The sequence below is a fragment of the Lepidochelys olivacea genome (genome assembly GCF_965140295.1).
Source record: "Lepidochelys olivacea isolate rLepOli2 genome assembly, chromosome: 5".
In the NCBI taxonomy this organism is placed as follows: domain Eukaryota; kingdom Metazoa; phylum Chordata; order Testudines; family Cheloniidae; genus Lepidochelys; species Lepidochelys olivacea.
In genome coordinates this window covers 116,076,700-116,104,338 of record NC_140415.1, presented here as the reverse complement: position 1 = coordinate 116,104,338, position 27,639 = coordinate 116,076,700, and the positions used below count along the sequence as shown (strand labels likewise).

Here is a 27,639-nt window from a genome sequence, read left to right as displayed (position 1 = left end):
GTTAATAGAAAGCTTTCTATTTGGATCAGGCTCCTAAAGCTTTTAAAAAGTCTTAAAGGTTTAGAAGGTCTCCTCCAGCCCCATCCCAACGTTTCTTGGTTTTCAGAGCATTAGATTCTTTTGTTATTCATCTAGGGTTTTTTCCCCCCTGTACAATAGAATATGCATTTCTATGGCATGACATCACAAAACACTTTGGATTTGAAGATGTCTATGAAGTAGACCATGTAATGTCCTAGACTTCAATAAAATAATTAACTTCATTGAACATATGATGTACAGACTTAAAGTCTATTACACTATCATGATGGATGTGGGGTTGATTAGTTCCATTTATACAAATTGACAAGTCAGGAGAAGAATAATTGGTGTTAATCCTAAATACCTAAATTACTTGCACCAGCCTGCTGATATATTAGAAACTGACCACATCTTCTTAATTGTTTTCATTCTGAGTTATGGGGTGGGAGAGGGGAGTGAGAGTGTAGGGAATGGAAGATGGCTAAAGGAAGCTGGCTCAGAATTTGCATTTTCACAGTTCTTACTCTTGAGTATACAGCTTTCTCCTGTAGAGGTTTTCAAATTGTAATCTGTAGACCAATTGTGCTCCGTGGAATATTGCTGATGGTCCACAGAGAATTGGCTTGCCACATGTTCTCCTCTTTTTCCAGCTCCCTTATCACAATCAAAGAAACTAAAACCTTATATCCTTTCCTAATATTAATTTTCCATGTATACAATTAGTTCTCATTTCCATAGGGATGTTATATAATCACAAATGAGAGAGAGAGAGAGAGAGGAGGTGGTGGTCTCCTCAATCGCGAATGAAAGGGGAGGTGGTGTGGACAACTGTAAATGGTGGGGAAATGACCTTGAAAATATGTTTCTGTTAAGATGTGGTGTATGCCATGAAAAATGTTGACAATGCTTTTTCTCTGTAGGTGAAAAAATAACACAGCAAACAAGAAAGCTCCAGTTACAGGCACCAAAGGCACAATCCTGTGAGTTTTGCCATTAACTTTGGTGGGTAGCCCAGAAATAGGTCTAAGTTTTGTAGGCACATTTATGCTCCATAACTTACCTAACATTGTTCAATTTATTCTTTTGATGTTCTGATATAAAAATACATCTACCTGCTACATTCTGTCTTTAACACTGTAAGCTTTTCTGGGCTGGGACTGCCTTTTATCTTAGTACAGCTCCCAGCAGAGCGGGGCCCTGATCCACTTTGGGTTCTCCAGAAATTGCTATAATAGTTGTGATAAAATGAAGGAAAACTTAATGAGGTGAGAAATGAGGGGACTGAGTTTTATAAAGAGAAAGTTGCTTGTCCTACATTGTTGCCCTTCATGTAACCCTACAAAGGAGAGAGAGCTACTCTACTCTGTTGTCACCCATGTAGCACTCATGCATGTTATTGAATTAGGGGTAGATTTGCAAATGCGCAAAGGGTAGTCACTACTCAGGCACTCAACTCCCGCTGGGAGTCAATGGGAGTTAAATGCTTAACTCCAACATGCATATCCAACATAGAACAGCTGTTCAGCAAAGGAGCCCCTTGAGTTTCTGCTGCCCCAGAAATCTAATCTCTTCTCAGCCTCCATGTGTTGTATGTAGATATTGTTGCAAAATTAGTGTAGACTCAGAACAATGCAACTTTGAATGAACACGCATTTTGGGTGCAATCGACAATTCATGTCAGCTTGTTGGAATTAGAAATGTATCTATCTGAAATACTGATTATGGCCACTCTGCATGAGAACGGGCAAATCTGTCCACTTTCCTTCTGTTTGCTACTCTGCCCCATTGTTGCTATTTGATGAAATGGTTAATGTGCAGTAGGAGAACATTTTAAATTGACTGTAATGCAACTCCTTCCAATCATCTTTAGAAACTCTCCTTTTTTAGAAAATTATCTACCCCACAGCTGGCCCTTCCCCTCTGTCACCCCAGTATTTTCTGCTCTAAAGCTAGTTTCTCCATTCTGATCTATGGTATTCTGAGGCAGAATATCACTGCAACAGGAATCCTAATTAAAGCTGGGAAGTCATGCTTTCTTTATTTATATCTTAATTCTTCTTATGGCAACACATTGCTAGAATTAAATGGTGCTGTCAAATAGTGAAGCTAGTGTTTGATGGCTTTTAATATTGTTGCCCATATCAAAGGAATAAATACACACAATCAATATTACCGAATCTTAACTCTGTAGTAATTATTTCAATAAAGTGGTATTCATTCTGTCAAGTATCAATAAGGCCTCTTGATAGCAACTAAGAAGTCTGTTTGCTGGTAATAAACCACCTTCAGTGCAGGCTTTGGAAGGAATATTAGCAGCAGCAGCAGCAACTCCGTGTGTAGTTTATAAAACTTTTCAGTGTGTAATGATAATAAAATCACAGATTAAAGAAAACAAGAAGAAGGTGATGCACTTCAGACCAAGAGGCTAAATACAATAAAAATCAGCAAACCAGCCAACAGAAAATACCTGTGGTAACCTCCCAAATCACCCACCCTATCCTCTCAGTACTTCAAACAAGGTGGTTTGATGTAATGCCCAAAACTACAGCTCTTCCAGGGATGACAAGGCAACGTCTAATATTCCCCATTTCTTAACACTCCTGACACTCAAGGAATGATGACAACTCAAACATAATGCTTAAGGCTGGTTGACAAGGAGGATACAAGTAAAGATGTTACCAAGCCTTCTTCCCCATCCCAACACTGTATTGTAAATCTTTAGTTTCAGAGTTGGCTTCTGCTCCCACTTACACCAGGTCAACACCAGTATAATTCCACTGACGTTGACAGAGTTATTCCAGATTTACACTGGTGAAGAGGGAGCAGAATCAGGCTCTCATTATTCACAGCTGACTTGTTCATTGTGCAGAACTGTTGAGAATAGGTATGCTGTGCTTCCTCACACTCAAGCTAATGTACAATAATAATACAGGTGACATAAGCTTTATCAACACGTCTCTCTTTTATATAGGAATCATCAGTTTAAAATGCTTGAATTTCCTCCTGATTTCAAAAAACACTTATGAAGACCAATTAAAAGGGTCAGCAGTGTGATGCTATCAGAATATCTATCATCTTGTCACAGACCTCTCCGCAGAGTGCCAGCAGTGTTCCTTCTTGTATCAAAGAAGCTGTGATTAGTATTTTCTTATGAAGCGCAATCTTGTTTTGCAAAAGTCAATTGATTAATTTGGTTACGCTCAGAAATGGCTCTGATAGGTGAGATCAGCTGCAGGGATACACAATTCCAAATTACATATAAGTGGCAAGGAAACTTTCGTCTCATCCTGGATTGTTAGTTGTAAGTGTATGTTGTTCCCCATCTACCCACCTACCCTCACCCCCAGAAAAAGAGAGCTTGATCTGGATTTTTCTACATTACCTCTAGGTCTGCTAGGATCACTGCTGTTACTATCCATCTCTCTCTCTCTCTCTCCACCTATGAGAGGAGTGTCAAACTTAATTTTGGCCAAATTCTATTTTTCATTGTGGTACATGGCCAAAGTATAAATGTAAGACTGCATACTCTCCTCGATCCACTGAGGAATGCCCTGTGATGCCAATGAGGGATTTGCACAAATATCAAGGACAGAATGTGGCTTGTACATAGTAATTATACTTTTAGTTTATTTATGATTTATTAAGCACCTCATTGTCACATTCAGCTTCATTCAGCTGGAAAACATACTCCTTTATAAGGTCACCACTATTTCCCTTCCTTCCTTCTTTTCTATGTTTCTCTTCAATTTCTCTGACTTCACGTCTTGTTATTTCTTCCCTATGTATCGTCTTTCCTGCAGTAATTTCCAATTGCTTCCATCTCTGACTTTTACTCCTTGCCTACCTGCTAAACTGACAAGCAATGAAATAGTTAATGCTTCCATTTAAAGTGGTGGTGTTTGGCTTCAGAATCACCACTCCAGCTTGATTAATGGAGCTGAGGGTTGTTGGTTCATGTCTCTTAGAGCCATTGTTTCAGACTCTCTGCAGGCTCAAGAAGATAACACTGAATTAGTGAACACTTTCTTCTCACTTGGAAAGTTCGGTTCACAGCCAGAAGATCCAGAAACTTTATTTATGTATTCATTTGAAAGGATGGGATGCATCATTTAGGCTGGGCATATAACACCACTGATCCATGATATTTTGACAGCATCTATTAAGTAGGTATTGAAATTACTGTAAATTCTGTACTGTAAATGCAGTACTCTATTTTTAGACCTTTCACTGTCTTTCACCTAACAGAGCCAGGGTTATGGATTGAGGTCCATATTGAGTGGCTCTGTCCCCAGGTCAGCTCAGCACAGCTACCTTAAAATCCCGAAAAAAATCTCAGAATGATGTCTATGGGTCTGAGTCACAATTGCCCCACAATCACATTACACATTACAAAACCAACGAGGAGTCCAAGTGGGTTCTAGCCCACGAAAGCTTATGCCCAAATAAATGTGCTAGTTCTAAGGTGCCACAAGGACTGCTCGTTGTTTTTAATGATAATACAGGTGGCATCATAAGCTTTATCAACACGTCTCTCTTTTATACAGGAATCATTGGTTTAAAATGCTTGAATTTCCTCCTGATTTCAAAAAATAGTTATGAAGACCAGATTTTCAAAATGGTGTCTATGGGTCTGAGTCACAATTGCCCCACAGTCACATTACACTGACTACCCTGGCACAAAGTTATCATAAAGATACCGAGCGTACCCACGGAATTGTCCTGGCACCTGGGGAGTCCTCTGGTAGGCACAGAGTCACGATGGCTGGCCATCCTCTGCACAGAAGCCTTCAATTCAGGAGACGAAGAGAGACTTGGTGTGGCATAGAATCATAGAATATCAGGGTTGGAAGGGACCTCAGGAGGTCATCTAGTGCAACCCCCTGCTCAAAGCAGGACCAATCCCCAACTAAATCATTCCTACGCCCAGGCTATTTCAAGTTGTTGGAGCAGCCTATAGTGGGTGTTCAATTTTTGGGGGGGAACAAGGGAAAAGATTTTTTTTTGAGGGAAGCAGACACTTGCTGTAAAATTTTTAAATTTGTCAAAAAAAGAAAACTCACAACAAACAATTTTCCATTGAAAAAAAGCTTTTGTGGAAATGCTGAGCCGTCTCCTGTACCACTCTTTTCTCTCCAGAAGCCTATAGTAAGGCCCTGTTCCTGCAAACGTGTGAGAAACTCAGGTCAATGGGATTATATAAACTAGTTAAATTATGCATGTAGCACTTGTTGAACTGGGGCCTAGTTAAGTTTAAATGTAGGATTTTTTATTTAATTTAGCTTCTGTGAGATTTTTTGCAGAGAAATAGGATTAGTTTGTTTTTATATCTGCAGGTTTTAATTCTTGACAGTTAGTGCCGTTGTTTTAAACAATACCTATTATAGGGTGGCGGTGTGACCCTGAGTCACTATTCAGCCCTGTTCCTCATTTGCTCCAGGGGACAAGTAAACTGCACCAGCAATGTACCAAGTGCAGACTCAAAACTGTGCCCATTCCCCTTCCCAGCATGCCCACTCCCTATCCACTTTTGTGGGACAAGGCATAGCAGCTCTGTGGAGGCAACTCTCCTTTCCTCACTGTGACCTGCCCTGCAGGTAGCCTGCACAGTACAGGGTTCCTTATGCTCATGCTTGCCTATGTTGTTGCATATAATCCTGCCCCAAATTGTAACTTTAATACTTTGTACTTATATAGCTATAACACCTTTCATCTAAGATTTCAATGGGTTGTTTTGCAGATAGCTGGGGAATCTGAGGCACAGACAAAGTTAGTTTTGGCATGTGAGAATGATGTTTATGTGAAAATTGGTCCTTTGATTTCTATCTGTATTTTACTAACTCCTTGTATATGTGCCTACAATATGGAGTAGATGCATTTTTAAAAAAGAAATTGACAAATATATGAATAAACAAATAATAAGGGTCAGATTGTGATGCCTTTACCCATACTGAATATTACCTTACCCACAGGTAACCCCATTAAACTCAGTGATGTCAGGTACTATTCAGTGTGAATATTACCCTAAGTGCTTTGATCACACAAAGCCCAAGATCTACACTGCACCCCATTCCACAATAATTTCTTGGGCCTAATCCACTGTGGGGTTAAGTGCTTTCTACTCTGACTAATTTCAACAGAGGTCCATGGGGCTCTTTTTGAGATCAAGCCCTTATTTTGATATAAAGTGCCATCTACCAATTTTCTAAACAGAAACAGTAAAACTGTTAAATTTTAGTGCCTATTTATTGCAATGCAAAATCAGACTGGTAACCTATTTGCATTAAATTATTTTCATGTTCTCAGTCAGCCTCTTCTTTGGAGTTTATTACTGGAAATATTTGCTGTAAATTCATTTTTGCTGACCAGGAGATCTGGCAAAATTACTTTACAGCAATACTGAGATACTTCCAGGCTACAGTGATTTTCAATTTTTAAAAAAATGTAAATAAGCACCTGCCTGTTATGAAAGAAACAGTTCTAAAAAATTATTTACGGTTTTGTTGAGCACCAACCACTTGATCCAAAAATCAGTTAAAATCAATGGGATTCTTTCCATTGACCTTGATGGGGCTTTGGCTCAGGCCCAGACAGTGGCTCAGTGCCATGCAGAGCATACCATAACACCTGGTTTCCATCACAAAGGGTTTACAATCTGATACTTCAATCCTGAACATATATATGCACATGTAATACTATATACATATGAGTAGTCCCAATGAACCCAGTAGGACTACTCAGTCATGGAAAGTTACTTACGTGGATAAATGTTAGAAGGATTGAGGCCTAAGGCCCAGATCCTACTTGTATTTACATCTGCACTCAGTGGAATTACATTGATTTGGACCCTTCACAATATGGACTTTTATTTCTTCTAGTGGGATTACTGATGTAAATTACAACGAGGAGTCCTTGTGGCACCTTATAGACTAACAAATTTATTTGGGCATAAGCTTTCATGGGCTGAAACCCACTTCATCTGATGCATGGAGTGGAAAATACAGTAGGAAGACATATATAGCAGTACATGAAAAGATGGGAGTTGCCTTACCGAGTGAGGGCGGGGGTCGAGACAAATCAATTAAAGTGGGCTATTATCAACAGGATGAAAAATCACCAACTCCCATCTTTTCATGTACTGCTATATGTATCTTCTTACTGTATTTTCCACTCCATGCATCCGATGAAGTGGGTTTCAGCCCACGGAAGGTTATGCCCAAATAAATTTGTTAGTCTATAAGGTGCCACAAGGACTCTGCACTGTTTTTGCTGATACAGGCTAACACAGCTCCCACTCTGAAACCTGTCATCATGTAAATTAGTTTTTTTTTTTTCACATGGCAGTCTTCTGTTAGAAAATTCCACTTATTTCAGTGGAACTATCCCTACCAGTAAGCAGTACAAACATATTTAGTTGTCAGTTTAGATCTTCAAGTCTAGAGCCTGCACTGGATTTTCTTAATGCAGACCCCAGTATGGTCGCTATGCTCAGTATCGTTTGTAGGACCAGGCCTTTATACTGTAAGCCCTTTGGCACGGGGACTTCATGTATACTGTATAAGGTGGGGGCATACTGTCACCACTAAATAAATAATGATGAAATAGTAATCAGCCGGTTGAATCCTTCTGTAATAATTGTGGAAAGCGTGGCTTGCTGGAACGCTTTGTATTTTCAGAGCAGGTGCCCTGACCTTCCCCACATGATTTAGTGGGCGAGTTCTGCTATTTAAAAAATATTTTAAAAAGGGAGAGGAGGCGCCCCTGCAGCCCCCACCCTGCACCTCCGGCCCTGCAAGGGCCACAAAGACAGCGGGCAGCACGCGCTGCTCCGTCCCGCTCCAGCAGGCTGTAGCCCCGCCCCCTCGTTTGCATAACGCTGCGTCAGCATTAAGCGTCTCGCTTCCGCGGCTGCGCCGAGGAGGCGGGCGGAGCCAGAGCCGCGAAGGCACTGCACGGATGAGGCGCATGCGCGGTGCTGGACGGCGCTGGAGCTGCGGGCCCGGCGCGGGCTCGCGGAGGGGCCGGGGGCCGGCCGTTGGCGGAGGCGAGGCGGCGTGCGGCTGGCGGGGCCTGGCGGGCGGCTCGCCGCAGCAGCTGGCGGAGCGATACGCGGACTTGGCCGCCAGCCACAGCGAGGCGGTGCGGGCCCGCGAGGAGCGCGAGCGCCAGAACGCGCGGCTGCGGGACGAGAACGCGCGGCTGCGGCTGGAGAACCGCCGCCTGCGCCGGGAGAACCGCAGCCTCTTCCGCCAGGCGCTGCTGGGGCCCGGCCCGGAGCCCGACGCGCCGCCCCGGCCCGGCCCCGGCCCCGGCCCCGCCCCCGAGCCGCCGCCGGAGGAGAAGGAGGAAGCGGCGCTCGCGGCCCAGCTGCGGCGGCTGCAGGAGCGGCACCGGCGGGCCCTGCAGCAGCTGCGGCGCCGCCGGGCCCAGGACGGGCTGGAGGAGGACGGGGAGCTAGACGAGCTGCTGCAGGAGGAGGACGGGGAGCAGCCACCGCCCCTGGGGCGGCAGCAGCCGCCGGAGAAGAGGAGCCTGGTGCCGCCCCTGTAACCGGGGGGAGGCTGACTGGGCTCCGCAGTGGTTTGGGGACCTCCCCCCCCAACACACAGCCAGATCACTGGGGTGAGGGGCCCCCCGTCACTCTCTCCAACCCCCCCTTTGGTGCCTGAGGCGGTCCCAGCCGGCTGCACCCTGGGGCCGCCTCACAGCGGGGCTCCTCCGCCCCGCAGGTTTTTTGGGTCCCGGAAGTAGGCACGGACGGGAACTTCCTGCAGGAGAAGCCGCGGCATCTGAAGGAGGCCCCAAGGAGCCCCACGCAGCAGGAGGGAAAGGGCCTCACAGCAACAGGTGCCTCCTGCCCCTGGATGTTGGGGTGAGGCTCCTCCCAGAGGGAGAAATGGATTCTGGACGTTGTCACCTCCTGGCATTGCCCTGTCTGCCTTCTCAGTTTTGATTTTTGGACCTGTATGTCTAGTTATCTTTGTGCAGGAGTGAACAAATCTCATAGAGGCCGTAATAGCCCTGTAGATGACCCAACAATGGCACATTTGTTAGCCTGCTACTAGGTTTTGGTACCCATGTATATCAGTTTAAAAAATGAAAAGTTTGTGTGCCAGATTTATTTTTGACAGCACTTTAAATGAAAGCTGATAATTCTTGGAATCCTCCTGAATTGATTGGATATCATCTGCAACTCCATTCTCTGTACATCTTTGACTATTGATTTGTTCATTGTTCTCTGTTGCATAATTTATCTGGACATGGCACTTCCAATTCATAAAAACACAGGTCATGCTAAATAAATCCTTGACATACCAAAACGCTTCTCCTAGATGTGATTTGTAATATGCAGTTAAATATAATATATCCATTGTTTGTACTGTAAATAGTTACTCTTCAAAGTTCTTAAATTTTGGTACTGAGGTTTTTTTCAAAATTCTAAGAAACAAGCTACTCAATTATTTATCAGACTTTGTTTTAAGAAAAAACTATTTTTCGCTTACATAAATAACGGACGCTATTTTAATTTTTAGTTTCTATTTGCTATCTGAAAGACCAACCTCGTATACATATAAGAGTAACATTATTTGCATCAGTAGTCCCATTACCTTTAGTAGGACTAATCAAATGAGCAAAGTTAGGGTTGGATGCCACTATTTGTGGGATGGGTCCCCTAAAAATTAATTACTAAACTTTTGACTGAGAGAAGGTGGTACTTATGTAACCTTTTAAAAAACAAAAAAACCCACACACCTCAAACTTTGTTTGGAGTTAGATATATTTATGGGAAAAGATGAATACTTGTACCAACTTCACTATTGTTTTATATAATTGAGGTTTAAAAGAGTGTGTAGCATCCAGTGTACAAATTTAATTGTGATCTAAAATGTACAGTATCATTTATTAAACCAATATCAATACATAAAAGCATCTTAATTATGTTTTAGGGGAATATACCCCTTTAATGTGATAGGTGTAAAGAGGACCTTTGCTTTGCAGTTCATCTTGCTGAGTCTTTAATGGGAATTCTAGAATGTCAGTTTCTAAATGTCTTGTTTGCTCATTAGATTGAAACTACCCTTACTAACCACTTTAAATTGGCTAATAAAAGTATATTAGTGATGTACAATGGGTACAAAAAATCAGTGACCTGCCCAAATGTGTTTTCTATTAAATAAAAGTTACTGTGTTCTGTGAACCATTCCCAATAAAGTAGATGTATAAAGTGCAAATGAAAAGAGGAATTTAGAAAGAAAAATGCCCAAGCAACTTGTATGGTTTAGTAGAAGAATAGTATAATACAGGCTTATAGTACTTGAGTAGATGACCTATTAAGGTCCCTTCTAGGCCTACATTTCTATGATTCTATGATAGTGTGTGGTTACAATATAATGGTGGAAAACATCTGAACACAGGAAATTCATTTTTAAATCATTCACTAAGAGCTGCAAGAGCAGGCCCTTAACAACCTTCAATATTAAAATGATCTTTTAATACCATAGCAACAGTAACTCATTTCTGGCTCTAGTGCAATATAATTTACCTTAAAATCCTTGTGGTCATCACTTGTACAAGAATAATTTTGATAATATTTTTCAAGTTAGAACTCACAGCATCAAGACTTTAAGGTGATGGGAAGGAATGTTACAATTTTATAGGATACGTAACCTTCCCTCTTTTTAAACTTGCTTGGTCTTTCTGTTTTGATCCTCTTAGTCTTAGATCTCTGGTTCTACTCTCACTCTCAGTAATTTAGACTTTAGATGTCTACTCAGGACCAGAAATCATAGTTGTCCTAGACCTTACATCTTTTACTTCCTTCAACTCCCATGTTTAAATCTGTCTATCACTGTCTTCAGCGCATTCCCAGTGTTCGTTCTTCTCTTGATCTACTTGCTGTGGAATCCTCAGTTGTCTTTTATTGTGCCTGGCGGTGGCTATTGCACTTCCACATTTATGTTCTTATTGAATGCCTGCTCTTGACTACGTTTTTTTGGGGGTTGCAGAATGTCATCTCCAGACTATTTTCTGTAAATGGAGCTGTGCCACCCCTATTTTCTCCTCATGTTCTCTAATTTTATTTGTTTTTTCATACAATTAAAAATTGCCCACCTGGTTTTCAAAACTTGATTATATATCCTTCTAGTTTCCTTTCCTCCATGCCTCCCTCAAATATTTGGTGGGGAAAGTTGCTTTCTCATTTTGGTTGCTATAATAATCTGTAACTCCCTGAACCAGTGAATCACTTCCCTCTTTTTAAATCTCTTTAGAACAAAACACACACTTTTTTTGGCTGCCTTATGATTCACACACGGTATTTTGTAGTACCATGTATGAAGAATTTAGAGGAAAATCGGCCTTCTATAATCGTAGGGTTTTTTCATACATACTTAGGCTTCTGTTTCTCTGTGTAAATATTGATCAGAATAAATAATGAAACTTGATTATTCTAGCTAAATGATAATTTTATTAAAATGTGTTTTACAAAACGTGAAAAACAAATTAGGTTATTTTAACTCATTTGCTGAAATATCCTACTCCATTTGGAAAAATGGAAACCTTTTGATCTGGGTGTAGATTTGCCGTCTCCCATCATAACTAACGAAAAAACGTCTCTTGTTTCTTACATGAACATTTAGCCTTCTTACCTGTGGACTGTTCATTATCTATCTCTTTTGTGGCCTCTCTTCATTTCTCTAGCCTCACCCCCCATACCTATATTAAAATCATTTTTGGGATTTGTGTGTATGTGTGTGATGGCAATTACTTTAAAACACGTGCATGTGAACAGCGTATCTCAAGTGTTGGTGCCATAGTTAATACACATTCTACGACTCTTCTGAGACCTACTTTAAGTTTTATTAAATATTGCTCTCTGAAGGAGCCTTTGTCCGCTATACTCATCTCCTTGAATATGTTAAGGCCTTGGCGTGCTTTAACTTGCCCGCAGAGTATAATGAAATAAATTAAATGTCTTTGTGATAAACTAAAGCAGTTCAGATTAGTTTAGTTCACCTACCCTCCTATGAAATAAGTCGTCTGTTACGCTTCCCTTTTCACAGTCTCCTCTCTGTCCTGTATCAATTTACTTGTACGTACTTCCTAGTTACACCATTAATTTGTAAGCTATATGGAAAGTCCCTGTTCAAACCAGACTGCTGAAAGTGATGGTTTAAAATTAAAATATTGGCTTGGAGCTTTGTGAGTTGTGATAAAGTAATTGTGTGTCTATACAATTCCTATAATATACTGCTGCTCCATATGAAACTCCTTTCCCCCAAAAAATCAGACCTTGTTACAATTAAAATAGTAATATGCCAGAATTTTATTGTATAAAATATACAAAAGGTTTATTTTGTTTAAATTTTTGCTACTAATGTTTCTCCTTGACCACTTCTACTGAATCCCTCACTCATTGTTCTGCCTACCAGCTTCATGCGTACCAGAGCAGGACTGAGCTAGAATAGCAAAAGATAGAAGGCTGGAAGAGTGATAAGAGAGGCTGTAGAGAGGTTGTTGGAGGAGTGACTATGCAGGAAGAGGAAGGGGTCCCTGTCACAGCACAAAATGGGCAGTGTGGCAGTAAGGAAGAGAGCATAGTTTAGTTGCATACCTCAGAAAAAGAACATATGTCATTCTTGTATGCTTTCCTTTCATTATGTATCACTGAAGTAAAGCTATTGAATTATGTTTAAAGTAGTTTTTTAATTGAATGAAAAGATTTAAATTGGATGTAAGGTGTAAACTTAAATGGGAAAAAGTGTCGGACTAGCATCACTGGGGAAAAAGTACTTTGTGGTGCGCAACACAGGCGTGGCATGCAGTGACTGCAAGCTCCTGAAGGAAAATCCATTCCAATGAGAAACTAGTTGAGTCTTCATACCTATGTAGGGTGGGATCCACAAAAGTTCTGAAGTGTCTAAACCCCAGATGTAGGCACCTAAATCCTAGTTTTGGCTCCACTGTGCTCCATAAAACTCTTGCCAGTCCTTTAAGCACTAACTGAGTTTAGGTGCCTAACGTTTTTCAGGGTAAAAATGTCATATACGCCTATGTTTCAGTCTCGGTGTGCACACTGCTGTCTTCCTCTAGTCATCTGGGTACCTATCTGCAACAAATGAGGGAAAGGTAGGCATTTGGTGTGTTTTCAGGGTGCCTACTAGATTGGGTCTCATTCAAAATACAGCTGGAGAAGGAATGGCCCACCTTATAACTTATAGCCAAGTGGTGAGAGCACTCACCTGGGATGTGGGAGGCCCAGTCAATTCCCCCTATTTCTGCCAGTGGACAAAAGAGAGGATTTAAACGGGGGTCATATCTCTCAGGAGAGTTCTCTAACTACTGAGCTATGGCATGTTTTGCTGTGGTGCTCTGTCAGTGTCTCCTGTTGAAGCTCTTCTACGGTGGAAAATTATGAAAGAGTAGGGGGACTGGACCCAAGGTCTCCCACCTACCAGGTGCATGCCCTAATCATGGGGCAACAGAGTAATTCCCATTCTCTCTCTCTGGTCCAACAACTAAATATTTATCCACAGGGGAAGTCATTGGGCTTGATGCTCGACATTACAATGCCTAAGTCCTTTTGTGGATCCCATCCCTAGTCCCTAGCATTGGCTGAGACTATTAGCAATAGCGTTCATTAGGGCCAATTACTTCAGATGAAATTTGTGTGGATAGCAGCGCTCCTACAAGTACTGTAGACTGTGAGTGGGTAGGATCTTTTTTTAATGACCACACGTGAGCAGGACCTCTGTTTTACATCCTTTCTGAAACTTGGCACCTGTTTTACCACAGTGCTCCCTGACCCCATGCTCTGTAGCATTATCTCAGTATTAACCTGAAAAGGAAGAGTACTGCAATCAATGTCACTTTTACAGCTCCTAGGTGTTCTTTGAAGATCTTGCATCCAAGTACTTGACCCAGCTTGCCATTGATCAGGGTGTAAGCACTGAGTAGATCATAGGCCAGGTGATATAGCTGCAAAGCATATTATATATCATGCCTGATATATTAGTGGTCATGATTGTTACTAATAATGGTTACTTATGAAAATTATAGAGATAATAATCCACTGAGGTGTAACAGCTGGTGTGCCTGTATATTAATTGCAAAAATTTAGCTACACCTCTGTTCCTATTCCTTCATTAACTCTAGACTCTTCCCTCAGCTTCAGTCACAACCATGCCTGTATGTGTTCAGTAACACTTTATCCCTGTGTGAGGCAGTCAGAATAATCTCTTATTAATAAGAAACTGAAGTGGGAACGGTGACTGGGAACAGTTTTGGTTGGGTAAAGGCTCAGGGCCAGATCCACAAAGGGACTTGGGCATTGCAATGCTGAATGTAGCACTGCCTAACTTTTAGGCACCCAGCGGAATCCATAAACCCTGCATTAGTTGTCTAGGCTCCTTGTAAAATGTGTGGAGAGAGAGAGAGGCACTTGAGAATGGGAGCCACAAATCCAGCATGTTAGGCATGGAGCTACCTAAGCTGGTCAATAGCAGATGCTGAAGAGAGGGGTGTGCCCCAAGTCATGCCTCTCTCAGGGAGTTTGGTGCCTAACTCTAGGCAGGAGGGACCCATGGCTGGAAACACTTCTGGAGTCAGGCACTGTAGACACCTAAGCGGTTTCTTGCAAGAACAGAGAGGACACGTGCCTACCTACACACAAAATGGGAGTGTGTTTGTAGAGGAGGAGGCCTCCTGAACACCTTTAGCCTAGGGTATTCACCTGGGATATGGGAGACCCTGGCTGAGTTCTCCCTCTTCCTGATGAGAGAATAGATTTGAACAGGGATCCTTTACCCCCAGACTATATAGAGTCATTCTCACTCTCTGTCTGGTCCAATGTATATTTAATTATTTTTACAAAGTGGAATGGCTTCAACAGGAGAGATGGAGGAAGACCCACATAGAATATCCCATAGTCCAGTGGTTGGGCACCCCGTGACAGGTGGGAAACCCCTGTTGAATTCTGTCTGTCATCAGGCAGAGAAAGTAATTGAAGCAAGGTTTTTCACATCCCAGCAGAGTCCTCTAACCATTGGGTTAAACAGGATAATTAAGCTTTTTTTCTGGCCATTTTGTGTGGATTTAGTTGTGCTCAGAACACACCTGCCCAATTAGCCCCACAGACAAAATAGCCTGTCTTTACCGGATTTGAGGATCCTGCTAGAGCTTAGGTGTGACATAAATGTCTAGCTATCTTCCTGAGCAATGTGCATGCCCACAGGCAGAAACTTAGGCAGTTAGGGAACTCTAATGAAAATTTTGGTGATGAGTGAGTTTAGGCACCGACAAGGTTAGGCAGCAGCTAAATGAGGGTTCTTGTGGCTTGCAGTGGTATTTAGACACCCAAGTCCCTTTGTGGATCTGAGCCTTGTTGACTTTTAATGAAATGTAGGCTCCTAAGTGCCTAAATCACTTCTGAACATGAGACTTGGACACCTACGTTATTTAGGCGCAAATCCTCAAAAGTATTTATGCATCTAACTCCCGTTGAAATCAGTGGGAGTTAGACTTCTAAATTAAATATCTCTGAGGATCTGGGCATTTGGCCTTGCAACCCTGAGCAGAGCAACACATAAATATCTTTAAAATCTGGGTCTAACTCACCAAGCTTGGAACATCTGGGCTTTAGACAGTTTATCACCGGGATGGTTGTAGGTGCAAAATGTCAGCATTTGTGTACCTAAACTTACTTTGCTGAAGTTGTGAACATTCATCCTATTCCAGATTTGTTAATTTTCACAAAGATTTTTCTTTTTTTTTCTTTTTGCCTTGTCATCCCACTAATTCTCTCCTGATGACTATAGAATCTTCCAGGAAAGCTCCCGGTAGACAAGAGCTATAGTTCCCTCTCCTCCTCCTTATTCATTTAAATTGCAATAAGGGAAAAGGGAGAAAAAGAAAAGCATACATAAAATGTCAATAATAGTTGAATCACACACAGTACCAATCATTATTAGCATCATCCTCTCTATTTTTGGTGTTGCCTCCTTGCTGTTTTGAAGTAGCAGCATGGATGTAGAGGTGAAGAAATAGTTGCAGAAATTGACTTCCTAACCCGTGCAGGTGAAATCTGGATGGGGGGGCTGGACTAGGCAAGAGGAGGAGTTACTAGGCCAGCACCCTGACTGACATGCTTGGAAAACCAACCACATCCTGTAGGCACTGGGACAGTTCAGGTACTCACAGCAAATCTACCCTGGCCCATTATTTGGAGAGATGGTAGGGGAGTTGGCTTCTAGCAGCAGAAAGAGTTGTAACCCTCAGTTGTTTTCTCCAGGGTAGGAGAGAGAGTTCCATTTTAATTCTCAGAAGAGTCCAGTTACCCTCACCTTGACAAGAAGTGTCTCTCTTCTCTTTAACCACCCTCATCTGCCTCCAAAATGGCTGCTGGAGTCAAGTAGTAAAGAGAAGCCAGCCTGTCAGGTCCCCCTTCTCCCCAAGCAATCAAAGGGCCAAAAACAGTAGGGAGAAAGGTAAGCAAGCAAATCTGGATTGGGAAGTATTCCTTGAATGCCACTATCCAAGGAGAGAGGTCTGACTGCTAGTTTCATCTGTTAGGCTTCCCTTAGGCTGGAAGCCAAGGGCTTGAGCAACCCAGAGACCTGCTTCATCCAGAGAAATCTTCCTGCCTTGGAGGGGGACAACACAACAGTGAGTACTGCTTAACTCCTGTTCAGATAGACAGGAAGGGTTCTGGGACAAATGAAGACCTAGTCTGTGGGTGCACATTCATGTGAAAGCTCACATGGTGCCAGGCAGGTGCTACCCCACCAGACACCTAAGCAACAGTCAGGCTTGTAACATTTATTCCATTGTGTATTGTAAATTTAATCTTTCTTGGTCAGTCCTAGAGAGCTTCAGCACAAGAGTAAGGTTGGTCTAGTGATTAGAGCTCTAGCTGAGGACTTGAGAGTCCTGGGTTCAAGTCCCTGCTTTGCCACAGACTTCCTGTGTGATTCTGGGTGCATCATGTACCCTCTCAGTTCCCCATCTGTAATATGAGGATAACAGTATCTCCCTATTTCACAAGGCTGGGTCGGTAAATACCTTCATGATTGTGAGATATTATGGTAATGGGGGTTCACATAATAGTACCCAACTCTTATATAGTGCTTTTCATCACTAGATCTCAAAGTACTTTATAAAGGAGTTCAATATCCGTTATCCCCATTTTACAGACGGGTGAACAGTGGTACAGGGAGGTGCAGGGATTTGCCTAAACTCATCCAGCAGTCCAGCAGAACTGGGAACAGAACCCAGGTCTCCTGAGTTCTAGTCCAGTGCTCAATCACTAGGTCATACTGCACACAAGAGAGAACAGTCCACACAGATGATCCAAAACCTGTATATAGGCCTTGGGATTGCTCTGATTTTACTTTTATGCTGTTTGTGTGATTGAGAGTCTATTTAGTTGTAAAAGGAGAAATAGGATTATCTGAGTATCTGATTATTGTTGTGGGGTTAATTTATTCATTGGTGCATCTGTTCTCCAGCTGTTTCCTTTAATCCTTATTCTTAGACTGAAGGGTCTCCACTTTGAGTGCCTGTGTTGATTTCACCTGTGGACATATTGAATAGAGAGGGAGAGAAGGTTTCTCAGGTGACCAAAATAGAGAGATGGTTAAAACCAACACCTTGATCTCCTTCGTATGATTAGTAATTAATATCCTTAATATCACTACTACTGCATCACCAAGCACATCCCCTTTAAGCAAGCACTTGCCAGGTGAAGAGGAAAGACAACCTACATCATGTGAGTCTCTCTAGCAGAAAGCAAATGTGAAAATCATCCAACTGCTGTCCGTAAATTGAAAATTAGAACAAAGGATGACCATTGAGATCTGGGCTCAACCCTCCCCACATTCATCTAATGCACCCACAACCATTCTTCTTTGTAACAAGATGAGGCACAGTCTCACAGCTACTGTCTCAATACTGTATTTTCAGTGTGAACATTTAAGTCACTAATATTTCTGAAATTATCAACTGCTAAGCAGTGCATTTTGCAGTTCGTTAATGCACACTCTGTTCAAGCAAGTTGCGAAAAAGTTTGCTAGCTCCTCTTCTGAAATAAACATACATAAATAATATAGTTCCACCTGTTTTTCACTGCTCCAGCAGAGACTCTCTCATTCATTAACTGTCAACGGATGGTACACCCATTGACTTCCCAACTTTACACTAGTACTGCAGCCGACAGGATGTGACGTTAATCCAACAATTTTCTTCAGAAAAATAAAATCAAAAACTACATGGCAGCTGCTCTTAGACCCTCCCTTCTGAGTCAGACATCTTCCAGCTGAAACAATGGAAAAATATTTTGTTTCTGCACCCACTATAGTCACCATGAAAACATCTGAGATTCTGGGTCATTTTGGACAAGTAAAGATTTTTTCTACATGCAATCTTGACTGTGCTTCTTTGTGTATATGCAGTACAAAAGTCTTTAATTTCATGACCATATACTACTACGCAAATAAAACACTATAAGGCCATGATCTTGCAACTGATTGCACATAAGGGTGCACCTGTGCAGTCAGCTGCAGAATTGGAGTTTAACATCAGACTCTTTTTTTCCCCCTACAACCTTAGATATCCGTGTGTAGCATCTTGTAACATCTTTGAAATTCTTGCTTGTGTGTGCTATGGTCAATGACATAACTGTCTAGTATCTCTTGACTTAGACCTTTTATATGGTGAGATCCCTTACTTCTAAGATATGTATTTTAATAGTTTAGTCAGGAATTGTGCACTATGAAAGTTCTTTTTAACCAGCAACTCAGCTTTCTTTAGGTGTAATTCAGGAGATGAGGTAGTTAATTACAAAGCTAACTTAGCTACATACATATGGACAGCAAAGCCTTAGGTGCAGTTCCAGGTCTGAGACAGTTAGCTTCATAGTTAACTGCTTGTAAACTTAGGTGATGCTCATATGATGGAAATTTTTTACTGTTATTCTGTGTATTTATAATTAAGAATCTTCCATACATTGTATATGTCTGATTTGCTGAGTGCTTGTGCCTTAAATGCCATTGAACCCAATAGGACTACTCACATGAGAAAGATGAGCAGAATTTGGTCCTTCTGGAGTAACAGAATCTAATACTGATATTGTGTGTCTGCTGGACAATGGTTGTTACTAAAATTAATTCTGTCTGCCCAAGAACTGGTGACAAAGTGAGTAAGAAAATTGTGTGTGCAGCACTCAACTTAAAAGTCTCATAAAGAGAGGAATTATAAGCAAGTGCAGTTTCTTAGTGTCTGGGGAAGTCTTGTTGTGCTGGAGCAGTAAATGGAGATGAGGGGATCCAGATAATTATAGTGTAAGAAACCTAGCATAAAAATTTGTTACAGTTTTCTATTAACCATTAAAATGGTTAAATGAAATAAAATACTCAAAGCACTCTACAAATATTGCATCAGGCTATTTTTATTTCTCAGATTGTCTGCATTTCATTTCCTGAACTCATAACCTGTAACCAGCTGTAAAATTGTTATGCATAGCTACAGAGCTTCTCCAGAAGGACATTTCTCAGTCTGTTGCTGACTGTGTATATTTTTTAAAATGTTGATTGCTGAAAAGAAACTTTCCTAACCTCTCTTGACCCAAATATATTGAAGGTTTATTGCCTTTATAGGTACAGTAAGATGCTTCTACAATATCCCCTGGACAGCTCTGGTGAGCCCTGTCTTATTTTAGAGCTTCAAACTTATAGATGTCTTTTATATTCACTGTCTGTAGTTATCCCACTTGCTAGAGAACTTAGTCCTGTTCACCAGGTACAAGATTGGTTTGAGTAATATCTATGCAATACCAGCCAGGAATCAATGAATCTACTTTGTCAGCATGGGAATATTTTTTAAGCAAAGCTCTGATATTTGTTTGTTTAAAACACAGTTGCATTTAGTGTTCAGAGATGTGTAGGACTAATTGTTGGACGTAGGCCTGATATTTGGATACAAATGCTGAATATGAGCACTGCACAACAGAATTTTTGGGTCAGCTTGTGTAACTCCATTCACTTGCATGGAATTTCACTGCTGTAAATTAGGAATAAGTGAGAGAATGAGACCCATATTTCAAAATGCTCCCTATACTCCCCTTGATCTTGGTCAGTGTCCTTGAAGCACCCAGGGGCACCCATTAGAGAGGAAACTGTACAGCTCTTTTGCTCTGCCTGAATGCCCAGCTGACAATTTTCTTGCCAGTTTTGGCCTCCCTTGAGTTCTAAAATATAAGCATATTCCTTCTTCTTGGAGACAGCCAGGAACTACGCTCTCTAACTGGAGTTGTGCTCTGCTTCCTTCAGTTCCAAAGGGCCATTCTAGCAGCTGTAGATCACAGGCGTACCCCATGGTTCCTGAATGTTGGATCAAGGAGAGGGATGATGTAGAGCCACTGTAGACTCAATCCTTCAAGGTGCTGTGCATGTGCAGATTCCTGAGTATGTTTGAAGCCCTCCTAGAGTCACTGGGACCCTAAGCAGGCACAGGGATCTGGCAGCATAAAGTTAATTGCAGGGTCTGGGCATAAACCAGCTCTGTGTGACACAAGTGATATTTTCCTGCAGCAGTGTAAGGTGGCTTTCCATTGCTGGAGCAGCACAAATCAGCTAGAGGATTTGGCTCTGTATCTCCATTCGCGTAAAGCGTTTCACATTTCAAAGTGTTCAGATTTGGGAAACAAAAGGGAATAGATGTGTATTTTTTCTAATGTGCTAATAAACTTGAGGACTTCAAAGGTAAAGTCATGTGGGCACATGTGGCTATTCACGATCTGACACTGCTACATTCTAACTGAACCTGATTTGTCTCTTTTCAAGGTGATAAGGAAAGCATTTGGTGGCTTTATTTGACAGCCTTCATTGTTCAAACCTGTCCAAAAAAAATTCTGCCCATGACTGATTTGATAATTAGAAATGATGATGGTTATTACTTTTTGTGTTAAATAATGGCCACTCTCCTCCCCCTTTTATTTTTCTTCAGATTTTAAATTTTCTGACATGTTAGGTCTGGGATTTTAAATTGAACACCACAGAACAATTAAAATTAGATGCACACAGTGATGGCAAATTACCATTTTCATTGATGCTAAGGTGAGATAGTTTGCAGAGCTATTTCATAAAAGGTCTTGGGAGTACCATCATGTTGTTTATCCTCCACAAGTCCTCATGTATTTTTGCTAACTCATTAGTTTGAAAAAAGTATGAGTCCCAAGTGTTCAAAGGAAAGTACCAGTAGATAATGACTGAAGAAGGAATCTTTGATTCATACAATAAACTAGAAGTGGGAGCTATTGTAGGGCTTAGAGGTAAGAGGTTGTTCTTTAATAGTGATTGGGAAGATTTTTGGGAAATTTTCAAGTTTTTTTTTTTTAAATTAAGTTTAAACACCACAAACTCTTTTTAATTTTGTTTTGAGGAGGGTTTGTAATAAGTAGCATTTACTTATATTCCCAAACTCTAGAATTTCAGAGTTGGTGGTGTGACAGGGTCAGGCCAGATGGCTATAGGAGAGTGATAGAAGGCAGATATATTAGCCCCAGGTTAAGTAGGTCCCTTTTCCCTGGGTAAGGTAACAGGGAAGGTTTTTTTTTTTTTTTTTTTTCACAGTGAGGTAATATCTTTTATTGGATCAACTTCTATTGGTGAAAGAGTTAAGCTTTCAAGCTTATACAGAGCTCTTCTTCAGATCTGGGAAAGATAAAGTGTCACAGCTAAATACAAGGGGGAACAGATTGTTTAACATAAGTAGTTAACACACATTTCCAGGGATCATTCAAGGTGAATGATCAGGTTAAAACCCTCACAGTCACAAGACAAAAAAGGGGGGTTAGTGGGTTACAGATTGTTGTTATAAGCCATAAATCCAATGTCTTTATTAAGACCATGATTTTTAGTGTGTAGTAAAAGTTATGATTTAGCTCCCAGGCTCATCTTTTGAAGGTGTTGTGCAGGTTTCCTTTGAGGATGTGGACTCAGAGGTCAGATACGGAATTATCATTTTGTAAAATGTGTTCACCCACAATGATATGGTGTTTCTGTCTTTTATCATTTTCCTGTGTGAGTTCATTCTAGAGCACAGTGACTGTCTGGTTTCACCCACATAGTTGTCACTGGGGCATTTACAGTACTAGATGAGGTACACCACATGTGAAAGGCAGGTGTAGGACCAATGGGTCTTGAAAGTTGTGTTGTGGGCGGTACTAATCATTGTACCAGTGAAGATGTATCTGCAAGTTTTGCATGTGTTGTTCTGGCGAGGGTCTGGTGCCTCTTTGAGTTGGTGGGTCCTGATCTGTGAGGAAATTGCTTCTGATGATGAGCTTGGCGAGGTTTTGGGGGATTGTTTGAAGGCCCAAAGAGGGAGTTCAGGAAAGATTTCTTTCAGGGTGTGGTCCTCAATGAGTATGGCTTGTAATTGTTTGATGATACCCCATATCGGTTTCAGTGTAGGGTTGTAGGTGACACCTAGGCATTGTGACAGGGTCAGGCCAGATGGCTACAGGAGAGTGATAGAAGGCAGATATATTAGCCCCAGGTTAAGTAGGTCCCTTTTCCCTGGGTAAGGTAACAGGGAAGGTTCCAGAACAATCAGGAACTTTCTGGAAACAATTAAGGCAGACAGGCTGATTAGAACACCTGCAACCAAACAAGAAGCTGCTAGAATCAATTAAGTCAGGCTAATCAGGGCACCTGGATTTTAAAAAGGAGCTCACTTCAGTTTGTGGTGTGCGTGCATGTGAGGAGCTGGGAGCAAAAGGCGCAAGAAGCTGAGAGGCGTACTGCTGGAAGACTGAGAAGTACAAGCATTATTGGACATCAGGAGGAAGGTCCTGTGGTGAGAATAAAGAAGGTGTTGGGAGGATGCCATGGGGAAGTAGCCCAGGGAGTTGTAGCTATCACTCAGCTGTTACAGGAGCCCCTGTAGACAGCTGCAGTCCACAGTCTGGGCTGGAACCCGGAGCAGAGGTTGAGCCCAGGTTCCTCCTATCCCTCCATTCCCCCAGCTCCCTACTTGATACCAGAGGAGTTAACCTGGACTGTGGGTTCCACCAGAGGGGAAGGTCTCTGGCCTGTTCCCCGAGCCACTAGGTGGATCAGCAGAGTCTGCGGGGATTGTTCTTCTTCCTTTTCCCCATGCTGGCCAGTGATGAGGCTAACTGAGTGAACGGCAGATTTGAAGTTTTTTTCTGATCTCCACGACTCCTGTGTAGTGCATTGAAGATATAACAGAGCTTTGCACTAGGTCATAACAAATGTACGTATCTCTAGGCTGTCAGAATTCCATGCTCTCCAACTGCAGTATTTGCAAAAGAGTTCATGTAACATACACAGCATGTTTGAGGTCCTGATCCAAAATTTGTCTGAAGTCAGTGCGAGTCATTCCATTTACTTTAATGAGCTTGGATCAAGCTGAGAATTGTACTTTGTAGACCCACCAGGTAGAAAAAAACGTTAAGTGGAGTGAAACTGTTGAGGTACACTGAGCCAAAGTAATACTTTCCTTTCACTTCATTGTAAACTGAGTTTCATAATCACATGGTTCCACTGAATATTGTTTTTAACAGCTGTACCCTTGGAAACTCAGTACTCAAAAACGGTACTCAAATTTTGACTATCAGAGAACAGACATGACAGCTTGGAAATAGAGGGAGGAAAATGAAAACAAATGACTAGGCCAAATCCTGAAGTTGTTATTCAGGCAAAACACTCATTGTCTTCGGTGGGAGTTTCACTTGACTAAAGACTTGCCATTATGTGCTTGCACTTGGTGGCCCAACTTCTGTCTAAAGTATGAGCTTTAAACCAAAATCAGCTGGGAAGAGAAGGCAATACTGATTCCATGCAGGAGGGCCAAGAAAAAACTAAATAACAAAATTGTTTCCTGATAGTGACAAGTGTTTTATTTATATATGTATTTGATAGTAACACATTTGTGTAAAGGTCACTTTCATTAACCTTAGACGTGCACTATCCAGTCTCAAAAGGCGTGCTGTTTACAATTTTCCTTCATCTTATGCAAAGCTAAACAACCATGAGTGTAAGGCTAATATATGTTAAGTGCCTAAGGCATATTCCAATTAAGTATTAAAGTAGGTTAGGTTGGAAAATTTCCAAAACATTTAGTGAATATCACTTTCAGTCATGTTCATTTAAAATTAATAGCAAGTATTTAAAAAGTAATAGACCTGGGGACTGGGGGAATAGATCACTTCAAGATGGTCACTTGCTTTTGAAGAGCAAGGATTCTAGTGAAAGACAACTATGGGGTATGTTCTGCTCTCAAACACTGTAGTGTGTGTGTGTGTAGGGCAAGGATATGGGGAGGGAGATTAAGAGTGATCCTAATAGGGTCATGGTGACGGATCTTGATGTGTATTTACTGCATAGAGCCTGAGCCTGTGAGATACGGAGCACTGTGAAATCCCACAGAGTAAATGAGATCTGAAGTCCCTCAGCACTTTCCAATTCCACTTAGCTCAATTGGCATTGAGGATGCTCAGCAGCATGTCGGATCAGGCTCAGAGAGCAATAATCAAGATGTTTTAAAGGGGGTAGGGAAAAGAGGGAAGAAGATGTACAACAAAGTAACCATTCTCATTTTTGAGAGACTTTAACCATGGTAGGTATATGTGTGTTCAGTGATGTGCAGCTACACAGAAATGAGTGATATCAGAACCAGATAGACTAGATAGTGAGGAAGGTAACCGAAAGCACAAGAGTTAATGGGATCCTGGCTCTGCTTTATATTCTTACCATTTTCTTACTTACGTCTTCTGCCCATATTCATGCTTTATGTTTGTCATTTTCCCAAAATACATGCATGCAGGCTGGATCTTTGCCCTGTGCAGAAGATCCATATGAGACTTAAGAGCCATCTAAATCTCATGTCCTATTTCGAGGTGTTTAGTGATGTGTATATCTAGTGTGGCTCCTCTTCACAGAAATGAAGATCATCCATACAGTATATAAAGGGTAGGATCATCAAAAAATTCCTACAGGAGGTAGTCAACAACTACTCTCAATGGCAGTTGGGCACCCAACTGTCTGAGGTGCCTGATTTCCCCCCTTCCTTCCCCCCCCCCCCTTTTTTTTTTTTTTGTAAAATCTCATCCACAGAATTTATTGCTTGGAATAGAAAGATTTTCTTTTACAAAGGTAAAAATAGTAACCATTCCTGTGTAGAAAAGGTATTGGTGAAAGTCTGGAGAACAAAATAGTGACTGTATTGACAATCAGTTCTAACACAGAAAAAAGACTAAACACAACCACTGAATTCCAATACATTAGGTATGCTATGTAGAAATTCAAAGGTAGAGATAATCATTGGTACATCTTATCCAGGGCCCTGGCATTTGAAAAAAGGGATTCAATATCCTGGTATTGCTAACAGATGACCATTCCTCCTTGGAAAAGCTGATTATCTTGTCCTTAATTATATCCACATATGTATGGATAGTTTTTACCCACATAAGCCCATGGCTGTGTGCTTAGGGCCTGATCCTGCAAAGATACTTTACTCATGTGAGTAACTGTTTGCAAGATCAGCATCTTAATATGTAAGGGCTTTGTCCAATGCTTATTGAAGTTAGTGGTAGTCTTTATATTGTCTTCGCTGGGAGTTGGATTGGGCCCTAAAATCTTTGTTCTTTATTATATTTGTAGGAAGGTTTGCATGTTACAAAAATCTGTAGCTTAACTGTCAAATGCTTATGGAGTTAATAATCCTTACTATGCATGTTTGAAAATGTCTTCTGTGGCTGTTCTAAACCTTTGTAAGATTTCTTTGTTAATGGACTGTATGCCACTAAAGCAATCTCCATCATTATTAAGGGTTCATATTAAGTCTCATTGCCTTCATAAATGCATATTGCTGAGAATGTTGACTTTAATGATAATGAAATGACAGTTGAACACTTAGTCTGTAACTTAATTGATTTGAACAAACGTTATACATGTGGTAAAATTAAAATAAACTCTAATACATATTAAACTTCTGGGAGAAACAACTCAGTCATTCCATACATTGCTAAAAGTTCACAAAGTAAAAATGACAATATTATGGCATTTAGAGGTGGGCTTTTTCTTTTGCCATTACATACTGAGTATTTGAGATGAGCATTGCCATTGAGATCATATAACTGGATGCTGAATATCCAGTGGAAGGACAGTCAGAAAAAAGAGGAGGAATAGCAAATGACTTCAAAGCAGCAACTAGCCTTTGTATTGTTACTATGCCAAAAATGAATTGAATTAAACTTCTTATAAATTAGATATTAAGAACCTATAATATCGCTGGCACATTTCGTTACAAGAATATCGTGCTCATTAAAGGTGCCAGGTTGACAGCACAGAAGACTTAAATCTTTTCTCCAAGACAGGTACTGCAGCATGGGTCCACAGCAGTGCAAGCTTCCCCCGTCCTTTTCTCATTCTGATTCAGAGGCATTTTCTCTTGGGACAGGAGTGGGTGAGAGAATTTAGTCTCTGTCCCCCTTAGGAGGGAGCCAGCAAGGGGTGCCAAATGTAGTAGAGTTTCATGATGTGGCATCTTGTTCGCTATGAGCTGGGTTGAGACCACTAACTCATTCTACACAGATTATGGAACAGCCTTCAGCGGGCAATAACTCTTGACCATTAATGACCATGGCTGAACTGTAGTCAATGATTTGGGCTGACCAGAAAACAAGAACTCCATTTTGAGGGGGGCAAAAACATTCAAGGTTTCAGAATTTTGTTTTTATTCCATATTGGAATGAAAACAAGATCTTAGGAATTTTTTTACCCCCCCCACCCCCAAAAAAAGGAAAACACAAGAAGAAGACCCACCCTTGAATAGGCAATAGCCCAGTAGTTAAGCATATGGGAGATCCTGGTTCAAGTCCCTGTATTTTCTGATTTGGAGCCCTAATAGCTCTGATTGGTTATTCTGGGATCTCTGTGTTTTGGTTCACTTAATTTTTACATGCTAAGTGAGTGTGTTTACAAATTGTACATCTGCATGTGCAAATGGGGATAAGGGTCTGCAAATAAGCATTTGAATAGTCCACTGAAATATCATACATAAAAGTTTGCAAGGTCAGACAGCCCAAGGTTTGCAACTGGCTGTGTACATTTATAAATTCCTGAACTCCATGCGCATAAATAACATTTGCACGCATAAAACACCCATACATATTTGTATGCTTACAGTGCCATGTACTTAAGTGTGAAAATCTGGTTAACGTCATTTGGGGGGCAAGTGGGGGCTCCAGTATATGCTCCTGTCCATTACACTGAATACATTTTCCAGGGGAAAAAGTGGTGCCAGAAAAAGTTCTTAGTACACTCTATGTTATGTTGCTGGAATGCTTAAGCTACAATTTATTAGTTTTCATGCTACAAGCAACGTGCTGCGGATTTGGAGGCTCTTTAATTTAAGATGCATCAGGCTCAAACATGTCCAACTTGTTCGCGTTAGTCTTTCCGATTACTGATGAAGACAATGAGAAGCTTGCAGGCATTCTGTTGTCCGGCAAGACTTGAATGCGTGCCTGGGTGATGACTGTTTAGATCATAATGGTCCATGTACTAAGTCAGGATTTTTTACAATACTTCCCATTATCTT

General features: G+C 41.3%; 1 protein-coding gene across 1 annotated transcript; it reads left to right on the top strand.

The window, feature by feature from the left end:
- The first annotated feature begins 7,936 nt into the window (after positions 1 to 7,936).
- Positions 7,937 to 12,214, top strand: TUSC1 (tumor suppressor candidate 1). The gene has a single exon (XM_084629106.1). The coding sequence runs from the start codon at positions 7,975 to 7,977 to the stop codon at positions 8,566 to 8,568; it is 594 nt and encodes a 197-aa protein (XP_084485232.1). The 5' UTR covers positions 7,937 to 7,974; the 3' UTR covers positions 8,569 to 12,214.
- Positions 12,215 to 27,639: the final 15,425 nt, after the last annotated feature.